At 42.8% G+C, this 23593-nt stretch overlaps 1 protein-coding gene across 4 annotated transcripts in view; it reads right to left on the bottom strand.

The window, feature by feature from the left end:
- The window catches only part of GOLGA3 (golgin A3), a 44957-nt gene extending 32214 nt beyond the window's left edge, over positions 1-12743 (bottom strand). Inside the window, exons 1-5 of one of the 4 annotated variants that reach the window (XM_054996177.1) lie at positions 12668-12743; positions 8153-8513; positions 5305-5586; positions 2753-2865; positions 798-1486 (exon numbers count right to left, since the gene is read on the bottom strand). In XM_054996177.1, coding sequence (XP_054852152.1) covers positions 798-1486; positions 2753-2865; positions 5305-5586; positions 8153-8273 — 1205 coding nt within the window. In that variant the 5' untranslated portion in view covers positions 8274-8513; positions 12668-12743. Of the gene's footprint in view, positions 1-797; positions 1487-2752; positions 2866-5304; positions 5587-8152; positions 8514-9766; positions 9931-12667 lie in introns of those variants that run through there. The other 3 variants (XM_054996178.1, XM_054996179.1, XM_054996176.1) reach the window with 3 other exon arrangements.
- Positions 12744-23593: the final 10850 nt, after the last annotated feature.

Raw genomic sequence — 23593 nt, forward strand, 5'->3', positions numbered from 1 at the left:
TCCTGGCCCCAGCCTGGTGGAACGCTCTGTCTGTTGAGACCAAGGCCCGGCAAGACTTGTTATTCTTTCACCGGGCCTGCAAGATGGAGCTGTTCCGCCAGGCACATGGGCAGTGCTAGGCGGAGCCCCACTGGCCAGTTGGTGGTGGATTGGGCCCTCCCCACCACAAATACCCCCCATTTAAATCATCTTTTTACTACGAGGATGCTCTGGAGATGATTTAGGCTGGTTAGTTGTGCTGCTATGTTTATGTTTATATGTATTTTAAATTGTGTAGTGATTTTGGATGTTTTTATGGTTGCTAATTTATAATAATCTTTTTTTATATTTTAACTGTATGTGTCTGTAATCCTCCCTGAGCCTGCTGGAAATGTGGGGAGGGCGGAATATAAATTGAAAATAAATAAAATAAAAAATAAATTAACCACTACACCAAATTGGCTCTCTGAACAAACTGACTGTGTATCGTTGACCACGTCCCAGAAATTTCCACAATGCACTGGGCTATTATAGCAGGTCATTTTCAGGTGGGTAACTGTGTTGGTCTGCAGTAGAAGAGCAAGATTGGAGTCCAGTAGCGCCTTAAAGACCGACAGTATTTCCCGGGTTATAAGCTTTTGAGAGGCAATGGTTGACAGAGGGAACTTTGACTCTTAAAAGCTTCTACTATCGAAATCTTGTTGGTCTTTAAGGCGCTATTGGACTCGAATCTTGCTCTTCTATAGCAGACATGGTGGCACACAAGTCAATGCAGAAAAGATTCACAACATTAGAAAGTTATTGCACTAAACCCTTACCTGCTGGAAATGCTGTCTCTCCGACTCCTCACCTCCCCATTCATTTCCTGATCTTGGCTGTGATGCTCTGTTGCAGCTGCTTGCATCACTTCTCTTATGGACGGAAACTGTCCGACGGCATCCAAAGGAACCTCCTGTCCATTAACGGTGAATGAAATACCTTGCTTGCTTTCTGTGTTGAGTAAAGTGCTGTACGGACCCCTTCCCGATACACTGCTGTAGGTGGAACTATCGCTCTCGTTGCCATCCAGCCTCATTCCTACGTCGCTTCCATCTATTTCTGATATGCTGTCTTCCGCCAAGGAGGAATTCTCCAAGCGGTCGTCTGGGTCAGGGGTCAGCCTGATCTCAGACACAACTGAAGTCAGACTGTTTCTGTTCTGCTTTAGAGAAGTGTTTGGTGAATCGGCAACTGGAACAGCCCCACCGGAGTTTCCCTCTGCCTCATCAGTTCTATAGTCCGCCAGGGATCGGATTCTACTGGACCGGGAAGACCTGGAACTTTTTCTCTCTTTCGATTGCACTGGAAGGCCCAGGCTTCCCAGTTTAGGTCCCCGCGGGACACTGGTCCGCAAGAAAGAATATTCCTTTGTCATAGCTACAGTGCTGGCCCTCGGCAAGACTTCTGGATTTAACATCAGCTCAGGATCAAGAGTACTGGAGGGGCGGGTTTTAGCTGTAGATTGCTTCTACAAAGAGTTGAATAAGACAATAGATCATTCAAAAATTAGACTTGTGACCAATTACAGCGCGATGCTATGCAGAGTTGTTCCAGTCTAAGGCCACTAATTTCAGTGGACTAAGAACACAGTAATTGCACTGGATGGCACTGCCAATAAATTAATTAAAATAATAAAACATGTTTTCTGAACAATCATAAAATGCAACGGAGTTGCCTTTTTAAAGTCACAGGAGGCTGTTTTCCTTTCCATGTGAAAACTTTTAAGAATCAATAGAAGCTTTTGCTTGTAGTTAGAGGAAAAAGCCAGGTTTCATCTTTGTCAAATTTAGAGATGACATCACACCCAAATCTATATAGTTCCATAAAATAAACAAGTTCAAGAACCATCAGAAACTTCTGAAAGCCCTTGTAGCTCATTAAAGTGACACCACTGCACTAATAAGATAGGTGTACCGCAAGCTCTATGGCTAGAATTGTATGACATCAAAGCAGATGATCAAGAAAAACTGGTACGAGACAGCAGTTGTTCAAAACTGTATGGCGTGTGGTCCTATCTTTAGCTTCTATTACACAGAAATGGGGGAGTACATTGCTGAAGAACTGCAAAAGTATTAGTTGTGTATGTGGAGCCCCACCTTGAGGCAATCAATTTCTGTCTGAGATGTTGCAATGACCATGTCTGTGTAGCTTCTAAGAGCCAAGCTACAAGTGACGCCTGACACAGGTTGGACACTTGTCAGCTTCCCTCAAGTTTTGATAGGAAATGTAAGCATCCTGGTCTTGCAGCTGTAATGAAGAGCCAAGCTGTAAAACCAGGACGCCTACATTTCCCATCAAAACTTGAGGTAAGCTGATAAGTGTCCAACCTGTGTGTCACTTGTAGCTTGGCTCTAAGCCTCCTGCCCAGACCAAGGGCTGAACCACAGGCTGCCTGATGCAATTCTCTGACCCTTCAGCAAGCAGAGCTCCTGCTGCGGCATGATTTGAAGAAAACAAGCTCAGCAAAGCTGCCTTACATCAGTTCGGGTCATCGGCCCACTGCCATTGGTCTCAGGTAGGTAAAGGCTGTTCCCGACAGGTGCTACCCAAGATGCTTTAACTGGAGATGCCGTGACTGAACCTGGGACCTTCTGCGTGCAAAGATCATGCTCTGCCACTGAACTGCGGTCCTTCACACCAAGTCATTGACTTAGGTCCACTGACCCACTCACTGAAGTCATTAGAATAATCACAGTAAAAAGCAAAACAGAAAATCCAGTCCTGAGTTTCTTACTCTCTCCTGGTGCCTTTTTACACGGTACTGTTTCAGCTGTTCTTCAAGGCGCCTTCTTGCCTGAAGTCTGATTTGTTCTTCCCTCTCCAATGGGAGAGAAGAATCTGAGGAACCTGCGTCACAAAAAGAGAAGCTTTATACATATGTATGTGGGTGGATTCCGCACGAAGCAATCGCATCACTCAGCGTATTATTGTTTGTAATTATTATTTTATTATGAAATAACAAGAAGTTAGGGAGGAGGTAGAAAGAGAACAAAGGCTGTAGACAGGTAAGTCCTCAGTGCTGGTTACTAAACTTGAGACAGCCATCGTTTTAACAAGGCTGCTTTAGTTAGAGCCATTGAAAGGAGGGCAAGACTGTACTGCAGACTTGCCATATTGCATTCTGTGCCTTATTCAAGATTGGGCACAGCAGCCCAAAGGCAACTGTAGGCCACAGGGATCCCCACCAGTATGCCAGCAGTCAGCAGGGAAGCTAATGAAGCTCAAGGGCATAACCGCTTCAGTTCTAATAAAGTGGTTTGCGTGGCCGGTAGGCCACATTTTTTTCATGCAAACCTGATTGTTTTATATAGTGTGCAAAAGCATTTTTAAAATTCTCCTTTGTTCATCTTGACAACCACCACCCTGGGAGGCAGGACATAATTTGACAGACAGAAAGTGACAAAAAGCCACCCACAAAGCACAGCAGTAAGTAGAGACTCTAATGCAGTTTTTCCGGCTTTTGACTATTGGCTGAAACACACCATCTCGCCTTCATTCATAAGTGCCTTTTAGCCAGGCGGATATATGTATGTAAGGACTAAGGAGCACCCTTCCTAGTCCTCCCCTATGTATATCTGCCTGGCTAGAAGGCACTTACGGATGACGGAGAGACGGTGTGTTTCAGCCGACAGCCAAAAGCCAGGAAATCAGCATTAGAATCTCACCCCAAATTCATGCATTAAAGTAAAACACGCAACATTTGCAAGCTGTGTTCACTCACACGCAGTGAAAAGAGCAGCCACGCCAGTCCACCGAAAACCTGGAGGCACTATTGTGCAAGCACTGTTACCAACAGCACCGTCCGCTTACTCTGGAGGTTAAGAGGCACAACGCCTCCATGCAACAACTAAGAATGCCCTCCAAGTTATGGGCACTGCCCACTTCAGAACCCTAATCACCCACTTATATTAGTGCGTGGGAAAGACAACCACAGGATAAACTGACTGCAAACTTTTACGCTGACGTTTGTGGTGTTAGCTTTATGTTTTAATTTGTAAGGTGTTTGAGTGGGCTCTGTTTATCCAGATAAATAAATGGGTCTCTATCACAGAGCTGGACATGATCAAGTTTAGAAATTAATACCACCTGAGGGCTGAACCTCACGAATTTTGATCTCCAGGTACATTGCGCTAATCACAATCTTCTTCCTTTGTCTTTTTATATACAGCAGGCTGCATGCAGATGTCACAAGCCAACTGGAGCTTTTTTGCAGGGCGCGCAGGCCTGTTTTATTTTTCCTTGTGCCCTCCATTCCTTCTCCCTTCCTGTGCGTAGCCATGATTGAGGATTTCCTGGTCTGATCAATTTGCTATGACAGCCAAATCTTAGGCACCTTAACCAACTGCAATGCCTTTCTTTCCCAGTAGCCAGTCTTCTAAACTGCGGTTCATTCCTGGCACAGACTCCCGGCTTCTAGGAAAGAAACGAATTTTGACATTGCAACATACTGGCATTAAACCGAAGACTTCTTAAACCAGGTAATCTTCAACTGATGCTCCGTGCATGAGGGGAGGATGGAGGCAGCGTGTGAGCTGAAGAACAAGCCAAGTTTGTGCTCTTCACAGATAATCTCTGATTTCTTTGAGACTTGTGAATAGGAATTAGGCCTGTAATAACAACCCCAAGGCAGCAAAACTGGCAGGCAGCCATGTTATTCCACAAGAGAAAAAAATTCGATAAGCAGTCGTTTTTATGAGGGCCAAAAAAAAGTCACAAAATGTTAAGGAACAACAAGTCAAAAAGAAAAGGGAAGGAGGAGAGAAAAAGATGTAGCTGGGCATGATCAACAAGCCCTTCTATTTACTGACTGCATCAGTCTCCAGAAGGAGCATAGGAAGTGCAACATCTTTAAGCTGAGCTCTGTGCAAAAACAGTCTTCAGTTGAATCAAACCCACCAAGACTGCACACAATGGTAACTCTCCGTATGGAAATATAAAAGTCAGGAGTCATTCTGATCTCTCTCCCCATCAACACATACACCCTCTCCTAATAAAAGAAACAAAAATCCCTAATTTCTAACGGAATTATAAAAAAACACTGGGAGAAGGGGCGAGAGAAAAGAACCGCAGCATCTATTCCACCTGCACTGGTAAGCAAATTAGATTTTGTTAATTTTTGCAGTGTCACATGCTTTAGAGGCCACAGACCATAATTCAATGTAAGTTGAAGCTTTAAGCAGTGTTCTGAGAGGGATTCTGCAGAGACACACACACCCCCAAGAAAAATGGAGAAAGCTTTATATGGAGCAAGAGAAAGTTGGGGGTCTGCCGTGAACAGATGCTTACACAACTCCGTTTCTTGCATGGGAAGGCTTAGTTTGAGGGACTGCAACGCTTCTTTCCTAAGAACTATGCCCTCAGCACTAGCTCCCTGAGACGACTTTAGGTTGGCATTGAAACCAGGCACACCTGGAACAGGCTCTTCACCATGCGGGTCGCTTGCAAGATCGACAGATGCCGGGAGATCAGGAAAGCAAGATGCTGGTCCATTCTGGAAAGGGCTCTTGTCATCAATCAGTGCCAGACTCTCTCCTTCAGTTGGCACTTTGCCTTCATTTATGCGAGCAACTGGGAAAAAAGACAATATTGGATTGCTTTATGGTAATGCAGTGTTGGGGGCATGATGGGTGAACAGCAGAGCTAGGTATGTGAAGGCTTGGGAAAATTCAGGAAAAAGTTTTTCCCAACACAAAAACTGGGAAATTTGGGGGAATGCTGTAGGGGAGAAGCTCCTGTGAACAATTTCCTCATTTGGAATAAGGAGAATACTTTAAGACAAGGTAAGTTATAAATGATGATAAATCATTTAATCATATAAATGAAGTGCAAGTGTGGCGGACATTTTAATTTTTCCCAACTCTCCCGGGAACAAAAACGTTTCCTCCCAAAAATTCCAGAAATTTTACACCTCTAGGCAGAAGGTCCCCGGTTCAATCCCTGACACCTCTGGTTGAAGGTGTAGGTAAAGGACCTCCAGTAACTAGACTAAAAATGCAATCCTAAGCGGAGTTACACCACATTCCATTGATTTCAGTGGGCTTAGATTGGAGTAACTCTGTTTAGGATAATCAAAAAGAGTCCAGTAGCACCTTTAAGACTAACCAATTTTATTGTAGCATAAGCTTTCGAGAATCAAGTTCTCTTCGTCAGATGCATGGTACAGAAACTGGTCAAATATAGGAGGGGGGAGGAGGGGAGGAGAGAGAAGATGCAATTAGGGGGGGAGAGAAAGGATGCAACCAAAACATTCCTTTGCTAGTAAATGTAAACATCTCCTTTTGGTGTGGGGAACAGTTGACTTCAAAGGAGTTTGCCGTGTTAGTTTGTAGCAGTAAAACAGCTAGACCATCCAATTCCAATGCAGTATAAGCCTTCGATAACCACAGCTCTCCCCGTCAGATGCATCTGACAAAGAGAACTATTTAGGATTACACTGTGAGAGAGGCGTTGCCTGTTGGTGTCAATGACAGGGACTAAAGGCTGAGCTTGGCATAACACAGCTTCACATATTCAACATCTGTTACAAAACCAACAGGTGAATAATATGCTAACTGCTTCGCTTTTATGCTAGGATGCACTGTGCCTAAAGCAACTCTAACATAAGAAGGTATGAAGTGCCTTGACGGATCAGACCAACCCCCAGCTAGTTCAGCAAGCTTTCTCATTCCCCAGAACTTTTCACCAGGCCTAATGTGTAGCCAAGCAAAAATAAATAGAGAGAGAGAAAACAGCAGCTAATTGTTCTTTTAAAAAGATGTATCGTCCCAATGCCTCTGAATGAATACAAACAAGGCGCAATTGTGGCAGACATGTTTCCGTTCATTGGCCGATAATTCGGAATATAGTAGCTTCCATAGATAAGATTTTACTTTTAAAAAGACAAATTTCTAGTTCTCATTCTTTCACAGCTAAACCCTAAAAATGAGCGCAAGATTGTAGCCAGATCCTAAGGTATAAGAGTAGACCATCACACCTTTTGTGAATGGAGTACATTACTGCAAGTGCTCCAATGGGCAACCCTCCTAGCTCTTCAGCAGACACTAACAAAACAATCCTAAACAAAAGCTACACCTTTCTAAACCCATTCAATTCAATGGGCCTATAAGGGCTTAACTGCTTAGGGTGGCACTAAAAAGCTGAGACTTTATACATGAAAAGCATTTTGCTCTACCAATAAGCTAAGCTTTGCTAGAAGCAAAACGCACAATGCCTTTATAAACATACAATTTGGAAGGTATCTGGGGAACATGCAAGACGGCAGAAGCCAGTTTAGCTAAGCTTTACACTACAGAGGTAATGATGTACTTGCAATTGCTGCCACGGGATGTGATCCCATGACCACTAGCTTCAGCACCATTCAAAAAATGTTACATAAATTCATGGAGGGCAGGTCCATTAATGATACCTCAAATAGAACCTCCATGTTCAGAGGCAGTTTACCTCCAAATATTAGTCCCTGGTGAGGCAAAAGTGTACGAGGAGGCCTGTTTCCCCTGTGAGCTTTCCAAAGGCACCTGGCTGTTGTAAACAAGGTGCTGGACTAGATGGACCTTTAGTCCGATCCAGCAGGGTTCTTTTTCATATTCTTACATTTTCTGGGAACAATTTAGAAGCTATTTGTCAAAGGTTTATAATCCAATGATCAGAGCAAGTTGCAAGTCACACTAGAAGTAGCCTTGATCCTTCCCTTTTACTACTTTGAACCAGCCATCTTTGCTAAGGAAGATTTGAACCCTCTTCCCCACCTTGGTTTCAACATGCTTACAAAGACCATCTCAAAACTTTTGATGGTAGATTCAGGATAGACAAAAAAAATTATTAAAATGTACCTAGCAAAATTTACCAACGACCAACAGGATAAATGGCATTAAAAGGGAAGCAGACAAATTCACAGAGACTAGTTCCATTATATGATGGCTACACAGAACTTCCATGTTCAGAAGAAGTATACTCCAACTACCAGCTGGTGAGAAGCAACAACAGGGGGAGGTTTTGGCCTCTGTGCTCTGGCTTATGAGTCCTTCCACTGGCATTCGGTTGGCCACTAGGGGATATATAACGCACACAGCCCTTTGCTCTGATTAAAAGGTTCTTTTTACATTTTTAAATGAACAAATCAAAAGAAACTGCTTACTCTTAACGCCATCTCCTTCTGCTGGCAAATTCAACTTGTCCTCGAGGTCCACAAGCCGTTCAGAACCACAAGGGGTTCCACTGCTGGCTTGCTTCTCCAGCAGGAACACAGACGAGTCCATGGCAAAGATGCTGGGAACTTTCCCGTCAGCTGAATAACTCACTTCTCAGTGAATTACCAAGTCCTTTTTCTCTCCATTGGAGGTGAGGCTACTGATACACACACAAAGCTAACCCCTTTTCATCTGTTGTTTTAGAGCAGGCAACGCTGTTCAGTGCAGTCAGCAGGCAACTCAGAAATTCCAGGAGATTATTAAAGCACTCTGAGTGAAGGGTGAGTAATTACCAAGATGCATCTCTTTCTAGAAATTAAAAACATTTATTTTTAGAAGCTGTCTTGGAGAGCAATCCAATCTATCATAGATAAAAGCCAACCTGACATTCCATTGTAGCATAACTAAGAAACAGAAGCTAGGATGCAAAATCTGAGATCGCCAGGAACAGGGAACTGGTTAAGTTTTGGCCTCAAGGGTATCAACTCATAGTGCAGTCCTAAGAAGAGTTACACCTTTCAAGTTCACTAAAATCAATGGACTTAGAAGGGCGCAACTCTGCTTAGGATGTTGAAGAGAAAGAGAGAAATAGCAAGAAGAGAACAAGAGAAATAGCAAGAAGAGAAAGAGAGAAATAGCAAGAAGAGAAAGAAATAGCAAGGTGTAGCAGCTCTGAGTGCTGGATTAGGATGGGGGCAACCCACGTTTACATTCCCTGTCTACCATGAAGCTAACAGGATGATTATGCATCAGTCACCACCTCCCAGTCTAACCCCTTGCAGGGTTGTTGGGAAAATAAAATAGGAGGGGATCATGAATGCTACCCTGAGCTCCTTGGAGGAAGAGCTGTATAAAAGCAATAAAATATGCTATACTAAGAAGAGTTTATCGCTGTGCTGCGCATACACAAAGAAGCAAAGGAACATTTCTTGGAAGTTTTGAAATAAGGCAAAAAAATTGTACAAAGAAATCAGCAGGCCACGTCAATTATCTTGAATAACTGAGGAAACAATCCTGCATATACTTATCATTTTCAAATTAACATGGTTTGACTGAAATTAGATTTTCAAGACTGAAGAGAACTGGTGCAGTATAGCAGTTAAAAAGTCAGACTAAGACCAGGAAGATCTGGGTTCAAATCCATGACGCTGCACTCATTAGATGATCTTGGACCAGTCACTCACTCTCTCGGCCTGACCTACCTCACAGGATTATTGTGAAGATAAAGAAGAAATAACCAAGTAGGCTGTCCTAAACTCCTTGGAAGGAAGGTAGGATAAAAGCGAGAGAGAGGGATAGTGGATGCCAACATAGTCCAGCATTCTAACTGCTACACTATTATTGTAGCAGTATTATTATGGCATTATTCTTTATGTTTTGTTTCAACATTGTTTTCAAATTTCTGCAATCTATAACCTATTGGTTTTTACAGAATTTGCCAGCTGTTGATCATATTCAATTACATTATGTAATCCACCCTGAATCTCAAGAGAGAAATACAGACTATAAATAATATAAATAAAGTTAAAAAATTAAAAATGAAAGCATTAAGACAACTCAACTGTATCCCAGACCACATCCAAATTCCCTTATAACTGCACATTTCAGGAAAAGATGGGGAAGCTCAATTACTATCAGCATTCTCTTCAATGAGAGAATACCTGATAAACTGCCAAGGAATTTCAGGGTTTTCTCAAATACTGCCGTGTCTCCCTGGTTGATCCCTATGGGATAAGAATATAACATTAGGAAGCCATTCATCTCATTGGCTGAGCAGCTACAACACCACTTGTCATGACAACAAAAGCATACACAGGATATAGGCCACAATCTAATAATTGTAACACAGCATATTCAAAGTACTTTACATTATTTCACTAATCTTTACAACAGCCCTGTAAGGTAGACCAGCACAGACACTGCAAAAGGGGCAGCTTGCCTAAGTAGTTTGTGGCACAAGTGAAATTCATCCTCTTAACTACTCTGCCCATACCAGTTCTCCTAGTGACGCCATACCAATTTCAGATTATACAAGTTCTAACAATAAAGATCACCACTCACACAAAGTCATTATATCTGCCCCTTGCAGTGTACTAAAATCATAGCCCGTAAGACACATGCATACATAAGTGTGCCTACCACCCCTACAAAGAACCATGTCTGACAATTAAACTTCCTATATTTAAGCTGGTAATTATAGTATTAAATGCTATTGTAAAGAAGTGTTTCTGGATTGTGATTGTGCTTTTTTAGAAAGCCTGAACTTCTTTTAAGAAGAAACCTTACAAAATCAGCTGAAAGTCTTTTCTAAACTTTGTTGATTTAAGGAGGAGGTGGGTTCATATTATACAAAAATGAACAATCCCTGCTGAAAGCTAATAAAGTACTATTATGACATCCAACTTCAAGATATTCAGCTACACATCATAAGACAAGTATAGGAACTCATAGATCCAGAGGAGTTAGCCGTGTTAGTCTGTAGTAGCAAAATCAAAAAGAGTCCAGTAGCACCTTTAAGACTAACCAATTTTATTATAGCATAAGCTTTCGAGAATCAAGTTCTCTTCATCAGATGCCTGATCAAAACTGGGCAGATACAGTTTTGATCAGGCATCTGATGAAGAGAACTTGATTCTCGAAAGCTTATGCTATAATAAAACTGGTTAGTCTTAAAGGTGCTACTGGACTCCTTTTGATATAGGAACTCAGAACATGTACACCCTCAAAATAACTTTGTTTTATTTATTTATTTAGAGCCTTTTTATGCCACCTCTCCAGGAATCTTCTCAAGGTGGCTTACAAAATAAAAATATTGAAAACAAAATGCTAAAAAATATTAAAGGATATTATTGGTTCAATGAGTGGAAGGAAGGTAACTTTTATCATCATTCTTGTTTGTTTAGTCTTTGTAAACAAAGCAGCATCTTCTACAGGGACAGAAATACAGCTAAGGTGAGATAAGCAAAACAGAAACACATAATTGTTTCATTAAACCAGACCTCAGAAACCAGCAGAAACACTAAAATACGAAGAAAGCATCAGCTGGAAAATTTAACAACAGAAATCTAGCTGATCTTTAAAATGAGAGAAGCATTCCAAGGGAATTTTAGTGCTTGAACAATAAGCATGTTGCATCTTCTCTCCCACATTTTTCAAAATGATCTGAGAATCAGTGAGGCACAGTGGCTGAACTTGGACCCAGGAAACCAGAGCTGAACCCCTGCTTAGTCACAAAAGAGCTTATTAGATGACTCTGTGCCAGTCAGTATCTCATGATCTATTTCACAGAAACATTGTGAAGACTGCAGGAGTGGGAGGCATATATATTACATATGCATTATATATTTCTTAATGTAGGATCAACAACGTGCAAAATTTATAGCCTCTGATGAGGACAAGCCAGAGCTCAGGTTGGAAGCAACATGCAAAGAAAATGGGATTTAAAGTCTCTCCTGGGAAAGAGCTAAGAGTTTTCAAGGGGTAAGGGCTTCCTCAACACAAATGCCTAGGGCTTTGATCTCTTACCCCACATAGAGGCAACTGTGAATATTTGAATGTATACATGGGGGGGTGAGTTTTAAAAGTGAGAGGACTGAGCATTGGAGAGCACGTACATGGACATTTTGTGAACTGAGTTAGTTACTGGAGCCAGGAGAGGGATACATGGAAAATGATTTTGAGTGTTTTGTAGCAGGGAAACAGGTTGCCTTTATGTTTGTGGAGGGTGAAGAGATGGGGCTCTGGAGAGATGGCCATCTGCATTGCATTCAAAGGGGAAAAATATTGTCTTAGGCAGAGCCTGTGTGTGTGTATTGAGGGGGATCTCAGACTTAACACTGGCGTGTGTTTTGGAGACAAATTTCAGATAGGTAGCTGTGCTGGTCTGCAAGATTCAAGTCCAGCGGCACCTTAAAGACCAACAAGGTTTCCAGTGTATATGCGTTCGAGAGTCATAGCTCCCTTTGTCAGATACATTTAGAAGTCTGTAGAGCTACTTCCACTTCTAAATCTCAAGAAGGGTGCTTTGACTCTCGAAAGCTCATAACCCTGAAAATCTTGTTGGTCCAGATGCTGCTGGACTTGAATCTTGCTGGGGGGCGGGGGGAGCAGTTATTGAAATCAGGAAAGGCACATAAATTATCATTTTAAGTAGGTAGCCCTTTAAGTCTGCAATAGAACAGCAGGGTTTGAGAGAGTCAAAGCTCCCTTCTGCGGATACCAGGCAATTCAGATACCAGGATTTCATGTTGGTCTCTGAGGTGACCCTGGAATCCAATCCTGCTATAATTTTAGAAAGCTCCATCTTCCCTTCGTGTCCAGCTGAAGCCTCCCTCCCTCCTCCCCCTAACTCTGCTGACACCCCCACCAAACAAACACCAGCCCTCCCCTGCTGGCCTCCCACCCACAGTCGCCCCAACCCGGCCCTCTCTTCACCCGCCGGACCCCTTCCCCTCCTCACTGACCTGCCTGCGTCTGAACCTCCTTCTTTCCTTCCTTCCCTCCCTCCTGCCCGAGACGTGGCGCTACCGGGGCTGCTCCTTCAGCCACAGGGAGGCGGTGCAACCTCTTTTTTCTTCCCCCCGGAAACGCCCCTCGCGTTGAGCCCCCGAGGTGGGCCTGACGGGGAACACAAGCGGAGGGGAGAATCTCCTCCTCCTGCCTCAAAGGCCACCCCCGCTCGAGGCAGGAAAAGTGAGGCGAATACGATGGGCAGGCGGGCGGAACGGGTAAAGGGGGTCTGTGTTTCCCCCTGTGGGGGAAGACTTTTCGAAGCGGACCATCCGGGAGGGAGGGGGCTGTTTTGTTTTCTGACGTCATCGCGCGTCTCCTCCCCGGCCCGGATCGGCTGCTGTGAGGCGCCTCTGGGTTTCTGTTTGCAGGCTGGGACTTTAAAAGGCGTTCATGTTGCTCTGCATCATTGGACAAGATTTTTTTTTTAGAAAATGTATTTATTTATAACAACAACATTCGATTTATAAACCGCCCTTCAGGACAATTTAATGCCCCCTCAGAGCGGTTTACAAAGTATGTTATTATCCCCACAACAAACACCCTGTGAGGTGGGTGGGGCTCCAGAGAATTGTGACTATCCCAAGGTCACCCAGCTGGCTTCAAGTGGAGGAGTGGGGAATCAAACCCTGCTCTCCAGATTAGGGTCCTGTGCTCTTAACCACTGGCTTTAAAGTACTTATAGGGTTGCCTTTGTCCCAAATAACCCAAAAGGAAAGAGCAAGAGTCCATTTGCACCTATAAGACTAACAAAATGCGTGGCAGCCTGGCAGGGTATGATCTTTCGTTCGTCACAGCTCACTTTTTCAGTGTATAAGTGAGCTATTATGAAAGCTTCTTCACTATAAGTCAGCTGTGACTCACGAAAGCTCATACCCTAACCAAAAATGTTGTTAGTCTTATAGGTGCTACTGGGCTCTTGCTCTTTTCTACTGCAAAACATGGCTACTAGTCTTGATCTAACCCCAAAAGGGTAATGAATGAAATACTGAAAATAGAGTGAAATAAATGTTCTTAGTCTTTAAAGTATCATTGAACGTTTGTTTTTATGAATTAAAACCATTGGATTCAAATCTGGGTTTTGTGGGGGTAGTTATTGAAATCAGGAAGTGCACATTAATTATTTCAGAATTTGTTTTAGGTGGGTGGCTGTGTTGGCCTGCAGTAGAACAGCAGGATTTGAGTCCAGCAGCAGCTTGGAGACCAACACAATTTACAGGATTTTGAGCTTCAAAGCTCCCTTCTTGAGAATAGTAAAGAGTCAGTAGCACCTTTAAGACTAACCAACTTTATTGTATCATACGCTTTTGAGAGACACAGCTCTCTTCGTCAGATGACACATCTGATGAAGAGAGCTGTAGCTCTCAAAAGCTTATGCTATAATAAAGCTGGTTAGTCTTAAAGGTGCTATTGGACTCTTTACTATTTGGTACTACAGACTAACACAGCTAACTCCTCTTCTTCAGATTATCATTTTCTAGTGCTGGTCTTGTTGTTTATTGCATTAGTGATTAGAGAGGCATTAGTAATAATTATTACATTGGGATCTGACAAACGGAATTTTGACCCTTGAAAGCTTATACTCAGAAAATCATAGGTGAGTAGCCAGACCTGCAGTAGAGCAGCAGGATTTGAGTCCAAGGGCACCTCAGAGACCAGCAATATTTTTAGGGTTTTTCTGAAGATAGCTGAAGAAGGGAGCTTTGACTCTCAAAAAGCTTATACACTAAAAATCTTGTTCTCTTAAGTACCACTGGAGTTAAAGCCATTTAAAATCACAGAATTTTTAAAGAAGACAACTAAAAAGTCAGCAACTTAATAAATAAATACAATAAATGTATTTAATAAATAAATACAATAAATAAATTACATCCTGAGTCCCTTCTTTGCTTCAGCCCACCCACCTCCTGAGTGGAATATAAAGGCTCAGGAATCTCCACTCCTCTCTGTATTCTGAACAAGGAAGTTTTATCTCTCAAAAGCTTTCACCCTGAAAATCTTGTTGGTCTCCAAGGTGCCCCTGGACTCCAATCCTGCTGTTCTACTGCAGACCCCCATGGCTACCTACCTGAAACTATCTTAACAAATGTTACCCTTGGTGTTGAATGCTCTTGTTTTCTTTTTGGCAAAATAACTTGCCAATTAGAAGCTGCATAGTATAGGAACCCAACCACCAGGAGCAACAATTTGACTCTTCTTCTCATTGCCTTATAATGAGCGTATTTTTGAGGTACCCAGGGCTTTTTTTCAGCGGGAACACGGTGGAATGGAGTTCTGGAACCTCTTGAAAATGGTCACATGGCTGGTGGCCCGGCCCCTGATCTCCAGACAGAGGGGGGGGTTAGATTGCCCTCCACGAGCAATCTCAACTCCCCTCTGTCTGGAGATCGGGGGGCGGGGCCACCAGCCATGTGACCATTTTCTCCGAGGGCAACCCACTGAGTTCCACCACCTCTTTTCCCAGAAAAAAAGCCCTGGAGGTACCACTCTGAATGGTACTTATTTACACAACCAAAGAATTGTTTCATTAAAATTCACAAGATGAGGGCATTGTTGAAAACCAGACAGATGTGGATCTGATCAATGCCTGGATAAGTGTCTGTGGAAGTTCCTCTGAGATTTCTAAACAAAGAGTGGCATATAATATAATTATAATAAATAAAAGGACTTATGGCCACCTGTGCAACAAACTCTGTTAGACCTGACATGAGAGAGAGTTCCAAGACACCTGTAATTTCAGAGAGATTGATACCTCTTTACAAAGGACTGCCAGGAAACAAAGATGAGTTAACTCTGAGAATATCAACATCACTTTATAACTCCTTTTTATTTTGCATTTCCTGTATGTGGTATTTTAATTGTATACATTACAATGGAATTGTCTGTTCCCCCCTTTGATATTTGTGTACGTTGGTTTAATCTCATGGGGTAGAGTCCCTGCTCCTTCTGTCTTTTATTTAGAATTGGACACTGCATGAGCTCTCGTCTTGTCTTGAAATCAGTTGCTCCCATCCCTATATCTTATTACTTATAAATGGATCTAGTTTGAACGTACCTGTCACTACTGAGTGAACCTAAGAGCAAGAACCAGAGTGACTACCCTCTTCCTCATTTGCACACAAAAGGTAGTATCACAATGTAGAAATGCAAATAAGTGAAGGGTTGTTTTCTCCCAAGAAAGACAGAGGCTTGGACCCTCACCATATTTTCCCAAGGAAACATTGCCAAAGTTATGAGGCTGCTTCTTCGTAAGTAGTTGGAGGCAGACTGCAGCACCGAAAAAAATAGAGACCTTTTAATGACTTTCTAATATAAGCATGCCAGAAGACCTGGATTTGTCAGAGCAGTTCAGAAAACTATCAGTATGAACTGAACTGGTTTCCCGAAACTTTGAAAAAGGCAGAAAAGCAAAGGAGGTACCTTTTGCCAGTGTCCATAGGTCAGTGCTAGCTTTCCCTCATGTTGTCTGGACAACATGGCATTTCCAACCCTTGCTAGGAATCTTTGCTATTAGGCTCAAAGGTTATTATCGTATTTTGTAATTTGCTTGCTGATTGAATGAATAGTCTTGTTTTACTAGGAATCTTTGCTGTAAGATTCAAAGATCATTATCATCCAAATGTTATCATATTTTGTAATGGTTCTATCATACTTGTACTGAGCCTTGAGTCCCAGTGAGAAAACCCTATTCCTAGTTGCCACTTGGCTCTTTTTTGTGAGGGAGGGAACTGTGAGCAGAGTTTGTGATAAAGTTCTTAATTTTAAGACAGTACAAGCAAAGACAGTGTTTCTGGCAGCCCCAGGTTAATTAGGGTTTTAAAGGTGAGCATCAATTGTGCCCAATTTATCTTTAGCTGTGCTGTTGATAAATTTGCTTTACAAAGTTCTTCCGCTAGAGGGCACTTAATGTCATGAAAAAAATAGATTTGGGAATGTTTGGGGTCTTTCCCTTACCAGGAAACATCACCTTTCCTGTGTTTTATTTAAATCTTCACAATCAGCCAAGAGTGAACTGTTCTGGCAATTTCACACACCGGCTGGGCCTATGATACCTACTTTAAATACTAGCGCACGTGAAGAAATTTCCCGTGACAGGTTGTGCATAAATGTGAATTTGGAGTCTTTGCAGCATGTAGTCCAGTTCTATTGGACTCTGTCAACCTCACTTGGTAGCTTTTCATACTGCAAGAGCTGCAACATACTGAAAGTAGCCACAACACACCTAGGAGACGTGTGAATTGGCCCATAATATAAAACTCTCACTTTTTAAAATCTGCATCTTTATTACTGCTGTTCCTAAGAAAGGGGTAATTCCACCCTGCAATCTTTTTACGCTACAGAAGAATCCCTTTTTCAGCATTCTATTGCAAGCAGAACTGAAACAGTGATTCCATAGTACACTTAATAAAGCACTATATTCTCACAAAAATGAATCTAATAGGTAAACTGTATGTTTACTGAGAAGCCCTCTTCCGCAAAGGTTCCATTTATTCCTGCAATTTGCATTTTGATCCCTTGTTTTCAGCCCAACTGATTTCTTCCTCTTCTCTCATGGCATCCATGAACCATTAATTAAATTTCCATTCTTGTCCCCTGCGGAAGGTCGGGGGGGGGGGGCGAGGGGGGAGGCTTCAGAACTGCCTTTTACTTTGTCACCAATGAAAAGACTCTGCTTATAATCTTTTGTTGTATTTATTGTAATAGTAGGATTATGAAATAAGTACCATACAAATAAATTTAAAAATCAGTAGTGGCTTTGGCTGGCTACAAAGTTAAAAACACACACACACTCTCTTTCATTCACACAAACACTCCTACACATTGAATCGAGCCGATCATTTTAATTGATTCATGAAACCTGAGCATTACTAACCACAAGAACATGGAAATAATTAGTTAAGCAAGAAAGAAAGGAGAAAATTATAAAGTATACTAACCCTAAGAAACCTCTGTAGCATCTTGACTGCCCACACAGGACAACCTAGTGCTGCAATTGCAATTTAAGTTTTAAAAAAGTATCACATATGAGATCAGAAAAGAGCTGTGGGAGGGGGAAGAGAACAGAAAACTTGTAAGGCCATGGACTGACGACAGGATTCTCTGTTGAACCTGGGTGAAAAATAATATTAATTCCAGACTAAACAACTAGTGCGGAACTACCAAATACCATAGCAAAGGTGAGATAGAAGGATGTTAAATTAACTTAATACAATACAAATTCTACTCCTAAAAAGTTTTTTTAAAAAAACAAGACTTTTTACTTAATGGTTAAAAATGTAAGCGCTATTAGTTCTGAGCTGAACTTTCTTCTGTCCAGCCAGATGAAAAGAGGAGTCTCTCGTGCGCTCCTCAAGGTGCCAGTAGGTGGCTACCTCTCCACATCAGCAGCTGTGGATTAAATTCATGCTTTATGCCCTGAAAATTTGCCTTCTAAAGAGAGACAATCCAGCCAAATTTAAACACTTTTTAGCCCCATTAATTCCAATAACAGAGTTAAGCACATGTCAGAACAGGTTAGACACCTCTCTCTCTCTCTCAATGAAGTCTATGGGACTGAAATGTGCTAAATGAACTGAAAAATAATACATTATGTATATTTTAGTGATCAAAATAGTTCACACACATTGCCTTCATCTAACCACATGCTAAAAAGTATGTGTTTTTAAGTTTTTTTAAGAGGAGGGGTGATTTCCTCTGATTAACCCCTCCCACTACCACCCCCTACTGCCCTGTTTCAGGTCTGGAAAAACACAACAGGAGACGTTTTTCAGAGCTATTAAGAGAGTTTAAAGATTAGCAAAGAGGTTCTAATGCATGTCGGTTACTTTTGAGAACTGCCAGATTAATTAAATTGGACTGAAATGTGATTTAACAGAGGTTTGATAAAACAGTCCCTTAAATGCGCGTTGTTCTGTAGCACCTTGTCTTATGAACAAAAGGAAGGCCCAAGTTTTCTAATGATGAGGAACATGATTTTGACAACCTCCCAAGTGCCAACATATAAAGTTAAATTGCATGTGCATTGTTTCAGAATGGGTTCAGCTCAAATTTCTACAATCCATACCCGATTATATTGTTTATTGAATGCCCCTGCTAGAGTTGCCAAATGGCTTCCCCCCAGACCAGACAGGGGCCTGGTACTTACCCTTTTTTATTCCTTCTGTGACATCATTGCTGGAGTGCAAGAGGCTGGGCAGGCGGGCAGGCTGGCCAGCTGCTCCCCAGATGCACCCCGAAGTAAAGTGGACTAACCACAGTCTGGGCAACAAATAATACTACCACTATAACAAGTTTTCAAGTTGATATATTGGAATGATTCTCAAGGATTATAAAGTGACTAAGTGCATATATTAATAAATAAAAGAATAAATATGACAATCATAAAAACGTTCCACAACTATTTACAACACATAAGCAAATTCAATAGCCATTCTGTTAACGGTGAAAAGTCCCAACATTCAATTAACAATTGTGTCTTCCTTCTTTTACAGGTATATTCCAAGTGCATGCCACTCTGATTGAAAACTCTCCGGTAGAAGTGTATAGAACCAAGGCGGAGTGCATGATGTACATTAATTCTGGACCTGTACCTTTGTGCCCTTGAGGAAGCATTGGATGAAACGCGTGGTTTAAATTATTGGCCCACCATTGAGCAGGAATGCAACCACGCCCCCCCCAGAGGGGAAGGTCATCTTTAATATTGGTTTACTGGAGTTTACACCATTTTTCTTCATCAGAAACCTCATTAGAATATTTACTGTGGAACTTTTTGTGTTCCTTCAAGACACACTTGCTTATGTGTTGTAGTTGTGGAATGTCTTTATGATTGTCATATTTATTCTCTTATTTATTAATATATGCACTTAGTCACTTTATAATCCTTGAGAATCATTCTAATATATCAACTTGAAAATTTGTTATTATTTGTTGCCCAGACTGTGGTTAGTCTACTCTGGGGTTCGATTCCAATGGGCTGCCTCTTGTGTTGGTTTATGCTCCCCAGAAGCACGGTCAGCAGACTGGGAGTTCAGGTGAGTGGGAAGGGGGCATGCCATGCAACAGAGAGTGGGACAGCTGTTCCCCAGGTGTGTGGCAGGCAAGCCCAATCACCTGTCCAGGCACACCCCGGGTGCACGCACAGGTGTACAGTGTTTCAACTTTGTTTTCCCCCAGACAGTCTGGCAAAAAAACAGACTGTCTGGGGGAAAACCATACCCCTGGCAACTGCAGCCCCAGCCATTGAGTGTATTGACTTACACTGTGAAATCTCAGAAGAAAGGTGGACTAAAAATAACGTAAATAAATAAATGCAGAGTTCATTTCCCAGCTCTGTGAATACCTACAGAAAGATCTCTCTAAACGGTGTGGCTGACAACAAAGTTCAGTCTGGATAAGTGTAAGGAAATGCCACTGGAAGAAATATATATGCTGGTAGTGTCTGAACTGGACAAGACTGTGGGGTGGGGGGAAGAGATCTTGTGGTTGTAGTGAATAACTCCATGAAACTTTTGACTCATCATGCTGCAGCAGTTAAAAAGGCAGACTACGTACTGGGGATCATTTGGGAAAAGGTTGAAAATAAAATGACCAATATTGTAAAGCCCTTGTACAGAACTATGGTGTGGCCCCGTTTGGAATGCTGTGTACAGTTCTGGTCACCGTATCTAAAAAAGAATGTTGCAGAGCCGGAAAAAGTGCAAAAGAGGGCAAAAGAGATGAAGAAAGGCTAAAGAATCCAGGCTTTTCAATTTCTTTTTAAAAAGTTACTGAGGAGGGGGGAGATAAGATAGAAGTTTGTAAAATTATGCATGGGGTGGAGAGAAAGAAAGAGCTTTTTCTCCCTCTCCCATAATACAAACTTGGGAGCACACAATAAAGCAGGTGGACAATAGATTTAGGATGGACAAAAAGAAATACTTCTTACTCAACAAGCAATTAAACAGTGGAATTCACTGTCAGAGGACATAGTGATGCCCATGAGCATAGATTACTTTAAGAGGAAATTTAAAAGATTTATAGGGAGGTACATCAATAGCTACTAGCTACAGTGTCTGAAAGCAACCTCCATCTACAAAGCTCTGAATTCCAGTGCTAAGAGGCAGGCCTTGGCCTCTACACTAGGGCTGCAGCTGGCAAACCACTGGGAGAATGTGAAGCTAAGACAATCTTCTTGATAAAATCTCTAGTTTTGATAGATCCTAGAGCAGTGCTCCCATGCGATGACATCCGTTTTTTCACTAGAAGTAATGTCACATGTTGTTGCAACACCAAGTAGCTTCCTTCTTTTTGCCCCTTGGGTCTGTTAAGTGGTGGTGGGAAATGGGGGCGCCTGGTCGGGAGGCTTGGTCCCCATGCTCTATGCCCTGTTTGATGGTCCTCCAGTCTCACTACTGGATAATTCTCCAGTAAAATGAATCCAGCTGGAATCCTAGGGCCAACATCAGCAGTTGGCATGGTTGTGTACCTGCTGTGGCCCGCCACATTGCAGAGAGCCCTCCCTCTGCCGACCAGAGATATTTGGCCCGCCTGCTCCCACCAGGAAATGAAAAATGGCAGCCATGAAGGGAAATGGTGCTGGATTCGGTCACTTGCTTTCTGAATGATCTTTATACCGTTATACCAAAACTGGCTTGGGGAGGCCTGGATGGCCCGGGCTAGCTGGATCTCATCAGAACTTTAAAGCTAAGCAGGGTCAGCTCTGGTTAGTACTTGGATGGGAGACCACCAAGGAAGTTGCTACACAGAGGCAGGCAATGGCAAACCACTTCTACTCATAATCTCTTGCCAAGGAAACCCTATGGAATTGCCATAAATTGGCTGTAACTTGACAGGACTCTGCACACACAGGCTGATTGAGAAGCAAACACATTTCTCATTGGGACTGTTGAAATAAAATTTAGAATGGTGCCTTCTATGTAGAACCTGCCCATCAGCAAATCCTCCGCTATACACAATAGGGACTAAGGACCTTGACTTACAGCCCTTTGAATACTTGGCAATACGGGGAAACAGCGTGACTGCCAGGAGCAGAGAGGAAGGAGGAACAACAGCCGAGAAAAGATGTGAATCTGGGTCTGAAGGCAGCTTAAGCCAGGGGACAAACAGCACGGATTGGATCTGTGGTCTGCTACAAATCCCCCATTTTGGAACAGCAGCTGAATTGGCATTTTCTTGAAAGGATTAGGGGTGCCTGTACTCAGATGACCTTTGGAAAAAGAATCCTGCTAACAGGGCTTTAAAATCCCTTCAAAAGAACCACACACTTAAACCTGCCCACTTTCTCCTTTTGACGTTTTTGCTCTCAGCTTGGCAGGGTTTCTCTCCCCACCCCACTCCTCGATCCAGTTATTTGCTTGTCTGTGAGACTCTTCTCTCGGCTTACCTCCTCGAGATGTAATCCCTGGTGAGAACCTTGAGACAGAATCATTACTTCTGTCAGATTAGGACTCTTGTTTCAAACTTTGTGTGTGTTTCCACCCCCACCCCTTTTATCCTTTTGAATTCCTTGTCAGAAGGATGTTTTCCCAAGCTTAGCTTGTATTAACGTTGACAATCACGGTGGGATTTGACAGAGAGAGCCGAGAAAGTGGCACATCTGATAACTCCTCTTTCAAAGTGCAGATTATGGAGCAGGCAGAAGCAGTCTGCTGAGTTAGGTGGTAGGAATACTTAGCCGAACTAAAATAAGATCCTTTAAAAAATAAATGGCAGCCCTTAGAGGGAAACTGGGTTGGGAAGAAGTTAGATCTGAGGTTCATTTAGCATCTTTTGGGGACATGACAGTCTCCATGTGAATGCTACAGGAAGGGCAAGCACAGGGTCACCACTGGTGGTTTTTTTTTTACAAGAAGTCAAATGTTGGCAGATCTAGGGCTCATTTGGAGAGGGAACACGCAGGAACGCAGTTCCGGCAGTTCCCCAAAGAGGTCACATGTCAGGTGGCCCTGCCCACCTGACTCTCGGCCATTTTGGGCCCGTTTCAGCCTGGATTGGGGCCAAAACAGCCCAGATTGGGCCTCTGACAGGTGGTGGATCACTCTCCCACTCAGCAGCGGCCTGATCCTGACCATTTTGGGTCCAATTTCGGCCCTGAATGGCCAGGATTGGGCCCAAAACAGCCAGGATAGGTGATGCCAGGGGGTGTGGCACAAATCAAATCAGTTATGCTAATGACACGTCCGGTGATGGCAAGGGGCGTGGCATATGCTAATGAGTTGTGCTAATGAGTTCCTCCAGGTCTTATTCTACAAATTGACCCCTGGGCAGATCCATTTTAGAAATGCTAATAAGAAGCAGTATCCTGATCCAGACGGCCCAAGCAAGCTCAATCTTGTCCAGTCTTGGAAGCTAAGCAGGGTCGGCCCTGGTTAATACTTAGATGGGAGGCCACCGAGGAAATTCAGCATCAATATGCAGAGGCAGGCAGTGACAAACCACCTCTGCACATCCCTTGCCTTGAAAATCCTATGGGGTTATCATAAGTCAGCTGTGACTTGATAGCACCTTACACACAACAGAAGCAATGAGAGAACCCGATTCAAATAGGACTGTGCAGGGAATGGAGGGTTAACTTTTCTCCAGTGCTGTTTAAGAACTGAAACTCACACACACACACACACATCCCCACTTAGCTATCAAGAAGCCTGGAGAGTAAAGGGGAGCATCCAGAGAACATGGTATCCGAGCTAGACAGAACTTGTCCGGTTCCAGGGCTCCACCCTCCCCTTTACTCTGAATAAAATATAAACTTCATTTTCTCCAAAGTACAGGGGAAACTGCGGTGTGCTACTGACGGAATGCCCCTCTTGATGCTCCCCCAGAATCTCCAGGGTGTATGTGACGCTGAACTCCACCTTCAAAATGGTACAGCTAAACCACAA

Source organism: Eublepharis macularius, chromosome 13 (genome assembly GCF_028583425.1).
Source record: "Eublepharis macularius isolate TG4126 chromosome 13, MPM_Emac_v1.0, whole genome shotgun sequence".
NCBI lineage: Eukaryota > Metazoa > Chordata > Lepidosauria > Squamata > Eublepharidae > Eublepharis > Eublepharis macularius.